The 6,000-nt window shown below is 34.9% G+C and overlaps 1 protein-coding gene across 2 annotated transcripts in view; it reads left to right on the top strand.

Moving 5' to 3' along the window:
- The first annotated feature begins 1,987 nt into the window (after positions 1–1,987).
- The window catches only part of LOC100378150 (iodotyrosine deiodinase-like), a 44,645-nt gene continuing 40,632 nt past the window's right edge, over positions 1,988–6,000 (top strand). For both annotated transcript variants that reach the window (XM_085507650.1, XM_085507657.1), the window contains exon 1: positions 1,988–2,464. In XM_085507650.1, the coding sequence (XP_085363776.1) occupies positions 2,086–2,464 (379 nt within the window). In that variant the 5' untranslated portion in view covers positions 1,988–2,085. The remainder of the gene's footprint in view (positions 2,465–6,000) is intronic.

Raw genomic sequence — 6,000 nt, 5'->3', positions numbered from 1 at the left:
ATGATTTTAATTGTGGTGTAATAATTTCTATATGTGCAAAACATATCATTTATAAAAGTAAATATACATTCAGTACACGGAGCTAAATGTTAATGCTTCAAGAGCTGTTGCAAAATCGCGTATTGCTATAATAAGCCAACAAATAAACAGTAACTAGGCTAAAGAGGCCCTCTTGTGAAGTGAATTCAACATTCTTAGATTACTCAACCTGAAACCATTTTTTATTTGTCGCTCCATTTATTGATTCGCGAGTAATGATACATCCTATTTTATCCCATTTGATTGAACTTTATTGTACAAGTATAATTGCAGTTAAAATTATTTTAATTGAAAGCAAAATAAACTACAATCGATACATGCAACATTTTTATAAACCATAAACATAATAAACAAACCGAAAGTGGATAGTTATTGTAAACATCGCTTAATTAATAAGCAGATCTAGACTGCTGTTATTATTGGTGATCGTCTTGGTGGCATTAAAGGAACTTCAATTTAATCCACATAGTTTGTTGCTTTAGTAGTATCCATTTTCCCACCGTCGATAGGAATTGCATGACAGTACCTAACTGTCCTCTTATGGACGTTTATATCTAATAATATAGGATGTTTCCATTGGATACTGAATTGAGTATAATTATATGTAGTTAAGAAAATTGTAAATCGGCAAGTTAAATTTATCATTTGACTACTAAAACAGTGTCATTCTATTACAACCAATACATTTGCTACATTTTCTGGATTTTTTTATTTTCGAATTTAATATTTACTCGTTAATTTAAGTTTGTAAGTATTTGATTTCTTTATATTTTATACGTTTGGGCAGGGAGGAGCGAAACCTTTAAAGCCCGATACTGACTGGCCTGCCTGTAGGGTTTCTGCTTAATATACTTTGTTTCTTTTATTTTCACCGACAGTGATGGTCATAAAATAATTCACTTGAATCAAATCAACCGGATACTAATGACAAAAATGAAATCTGCATATGGAGTTTGTTTTCATATTTGAAAGTATTAGTCACCGCCGCCTTTCAACTACGACGATTATTACAGCTAATCCATACATTGTCTACAATTAGTTTTGAAAATCAAATATGACTACACATATAATAACAACCATTTATTTTGCATACTAATGTGTTATTAATGTTTGAAACAACTCTTAAACTCTAAATTTAATTTTATGACCATCGATGTATTTTATAAATTACACTATTGTTTATATTTTGTTTATGTTACCCACAAATAAAAAATGGGTCACGGTAGCACTGTATGTTTGTACATGTATAACCAAGGGTAAGTATATACAAATTGTCTAGTGTTCAAGTATTGCTGTGCTAGTTTATTACTATCCGGTAGTTTAAATATTTCGTGTGTATCGGTGGTTTATGATCGCCTCAACTCGGGAGGAATGTTTGGCGTGTTTTATGAATATGATCTAAAATCGTCAATTTGACCCTAAATTCAAACCAAAATAATGATTGTGCAAAAGGTCTAGAATAATTTCTATACAATATGGATACTGGAGTTAATTATTACTAGCTAATTAGTGTGTATCGATTTTCAAACTGGTTATTATCGCCTCAACTCTGAGGGAATGTTAGCGTGTTTTATGAATTTTGATCTAAAAATCGTCATTTGGACCCAAAATATTTTTTTAATGGTTTCCACAGCGGTATGAACCAGCGATTATAAATGGAGGTAGCTTTTTGTCTGGCGGATGCGACTGGCGGATGACTTCACTCCGGTCTTGGTTGAATACAACCGAACTCGGCCGAGTTAGAATCTGGCCGAATTCGGCAGTCACTTTTGGGGTACTAAGAGACTGTGGTAACAGAGTGTTCGCCTAACCACTGCCGCAATAATCCACACAGGAAAACGGCAATTAACACGTTAAACTCAGGTTTATTCTGTGGAGCTGCAAACTACAACTTGGCAAGCTTTGCCGCCATTACAAACTCAAAAGTGGTCATGTGACTACTAACAAAAGAACATCTAGCGTACTAAATATAGATACGAAGTTATCACAGAGACCGTGGACAGGCTGCTCGTTCCGTACTCTTTTTAGTAATCTGACTCGAAAGGCATGGGTGTCTCCTCGATGATTCCTTTTATAACAACATACTGGCCACACGGTCTGGCGTTAGTCGCTGGCTTTATTATTTTCCGATTTATGACAACAGTTTACTTTGAAAAACGTTCCAGTAATGGTAGCCTCGTCAGGAGGGATATCGACGACGTATACGAACCGATGACGGAACACGAAATGAACGATACTTTTGGTTGCGATGACTTCAGAGAGAAAGAGGGAACGATGCACTTTGAGACAACACGATACGACGAGAAAGACATGATTATCCGTAGCAAAGGATTCTATCTCGACGTTGGTCGACGAAGAACTGTCAGAGAATTTAGCGATAAACCCGTCCCAATTGAAGTAATCGAAAATATCATCAAGGCAGCAGGTCAGACTAATTACTACCTTATACTTACATTCCCCTGAAAATTCTGTTATTTATAAAAACAAAGATCTTGACCTATTTAGTCTCTTAGAAAAATACATCATAAAATTCTCATGTGAAGGTGACATCATCCTTTTAGGTGATTTTAATAGTAGAATTGGCAGCTTAGATGGGGCACAGTCCCTCTATCACTACTGTGGATGGGGGTTATCACAGTTGTTCGAAGGTCGACGAGACCGGAGGTCGACGAGGTCGAAATTGCAAAACAAAAGGCATTGCTTCTATGCGGAAAACAAATACTAGTAATAAATCAACTTATGTTGCCTCAATTGATTTTTCTAAGGCCTTCCATAGAGTCTGGAGAGATGGGTTGCAAGATTGTTTATGGAATGCAGGAATCAGAGGGAAGCTATGGGATATGTATGACAATGTTCTAAACAAAATCAATTTTAATGATATTGAAACAGATTATTTCAAAACTAATCAAGGGGTTAAACAAGGGTGTGTACTAAGTCCTTTACTATTCTCAATTCACATTAATAAATTCGCCAAAATGATATACAAATCTAAACTAGGGGTACAATGATTGGAGCACAATTAATACCTGGTCTATTCTGGGCAGATGACATAGTCCTCATAGCAAATAACGTTGAACTGCAAAATATGTTACATATTGCATCAACATTTGCAGGGCAATGGAAATTAAGCTTTAATCAATCTAAATCCCAGATAATGTATTTTGGAAAGAAGCTACATAAAAAAGAAACAATTTGGAAATTAGAAAATTTGACACTTGAAGAAACTAAAACATACAAATACTTGGGCATTGGGCATCATTATTTCAAAATCATTGAAGGATCATTCACATTTTATGGAAACTTGTAAAGAAGCAATATTAGCATACAGTAAATCAATCATAAACCAACATAACAGTTACATGTTTGTACAATAGATTTGAATATGGGGGTGTCCTGTGGCAAAATATAATCATGCTATCAATTAACTATGGATCTAGTGTATGGCTGTCAGAAAGTACAGTGACTAAAAACCAACTTAAAAGCATTCATTATCAATTTGGCAAGTATCTCTTTAAATTGGGAGATTTAGGATGGCAAGACATCAACTTTATTCACGATAAATCGCGAATACAGTATTTCAACAGATTAGAAAAGATGAATGATACCAGGTGGACCAAAATAGTTTTCTCTAAACTACATGAATCATATCAGAACAAGGCTAAACTTGCTTGGAACTGGCCAAAATATATCAATATCCTAATTCAAAATGGTATGGATCATGTTTATGGCCTAAAAAGACCACAGAATATTAGTTGGATTAAAGTTTCGATAAAATTAGTGAAGAAAATGAAATAAAGCATTTTGTTGAAACTATTCAAGGCATGAAATCCCTAAAGCACTATGGTTGGATTAAACACAACAATAATGAAAAGGGAAATTATATAAAGGATCCCCTTGATCATCATGGCATCTCACTCCTCTTTAAAGTGCCTGTGCAATGCCCACCCATACACTTCCCATTTTAAATCTGTGGCCCACTGAAATGGGCAATTATTGATTTTTTTGCTGAAAATGATTACCCGTATCCAAGTAAATTTGAGATATTTCCCGTGCTGTAGCCACACCCACTTATCCTGAAACGGTCGACTCTTTCCGGATTTCCGACTCTCGCCGAAAGTGCGCCACCAAATAATAAAATATGAGAAGAAGCCATACCCCTGGGCCGTACTTTTATATCACTGTGTCATTCAACATACTTTTAAACGATATAAATTTTTTGATCGGTGTTTCTTTTTTTGTCTATTTTATTTTATTTTTTGAGAGAGCAAATTTTTAGAAGTTGTTTTCATAACAAACATTTATGATGGTTAAACATTGTGTTGTGGGCGGTTACAGTAATGCGTATAGTCATAGTGTAAGTATTTACATGTTTCCACACAATCCGAAGGTGCGAAATCGATGGACGAAAGCCGTGAAAATAACAAGAAAAGGTTGGGGTGGACTTCCTCCTTACAGCGTCATATGTAGTGTCCTTGTCCATGACAAAACAACTAGGTTTCAACGAGAAACACCGATAAATTAAACCTGGCGCAATACAAAACGTTTTTGAAAAAATAGATTCCGGACCAGCCCATGATCACTGAGGCGGATTTCAGAAGGGAGAGAGACGTCAAGTAAGTGTTTCAAATGATTTAATTTTTTTGCGATCCTGATGGAGACCACCCGTGTTATGTAAAAGGTAGCAGTAATTTTGTTAATAAAACGAAAAACAAAGCGTCGGACAAACAGGAAATTACGCAGCCCTCAGGACGTTTTCATTTTCGGAGGCTAAAAGTTTCTGAATTGTTCGGTGATTGGTGTTGAATGTCGAATTCACACCTTTGTTGCTTTTACTTGCAGCTTGATCTGCGTAATAATTTATGGAATAAGAATCCAGGCTTGGGCTGTCAATGTATTTTTTTAATATGATGTCATAATTATGAAAATCACACTAAATCCACTCTGAATTTGTCTATATGTGAGTCACTCTCAATTTTGTTATCCAATTAAACGCCACCATTCACGCACTTGTCCCCTCCATTACCCAACACGTTTACCCATTACAACAAATTTATTTCCATGTGGGGGTCATTTATTTAGTAACTGTTTTTTGTTAATTATTTCTCTATTTTATTAATCACTATAATTTACTATTTAGAATGTCAAAATATGTTCTCTTTTTATTTTAATTTTGAATGTGTTTTTTTACTCAGACGATCGATGAAATAAAATAGTGTAGTGACGTGCCTAGTAACCTGCTAAATAACAAGACAATTCAGGCGTCAAATTTGATTTTGTCTAATGCCAGAGTCCAGCGACAGTGTACAAACGTGCGCCGGTGACTGTGACGACCACGGTGGCTAGCTACACCAGACCGGACATATTTCGCAACCCCATGCAACAAACTTGACATGTGTTCATTATGGTCCATTCTTCCTCGACGAACAATTACATAAGTGGCAATTTAGTCAAAGACGAGAAAACAGCACAAGAAATTTGCCTTATTTACACGTATCGGCAATGCAAGCTACCCAGCAACTTTTTTTTTTTTTCTTTTTTTTCTTTTTTTTCTTTTTTTTATATTTAATAAACTTTTATGGAGTCTTAGTACAATAGTACAACAACTTACATGTAGCACATACATTGTTTCATGGAAAAATTACATCTTAGAAAAGTAACAGTTCATACACTATGTCAGACATTAAAATGTGATTGATACAATTGTGGTCTTATTACTTTGCCATTACTGCAAGGAACTTGCCCCATTTTTTAAGGTGCTGTTCAAGTTTCCCTTTTTCGTTAGCTATTATATATTCTATTTTTTGTATATTGTGTACAAATGGTTCAAAAGGTCTAAAATAGGGAATTCTATTTTGACATCTACATATGTAAATATACCTCTTTGCTATTAATATTAAAAAATTTAGCAATATTGGGAACAGCGGGTTTCCCAACAGTATTGACATTGTGTTAAGGGAGCTT

Source organism: Saccoglossus kowalevskii, chromosome 2, assembly GCF_978046115.1.
Source record: "Saccoglossus kowalevskii chromosome 2, keSacKowa6.1, whole genome shotgun sequence".
NCBI classification, from domain to species: Eukaryota; Metazoa; Hemichordata; class Enteropneusta; family Harrimaniidae; genus Saccoglossus; species Saccoglossus kowalevskii.
Note: the sequence above shows the minus strand (reverse complement) of the source record. Positions and strands in the feature narration are given on the sequence as shown.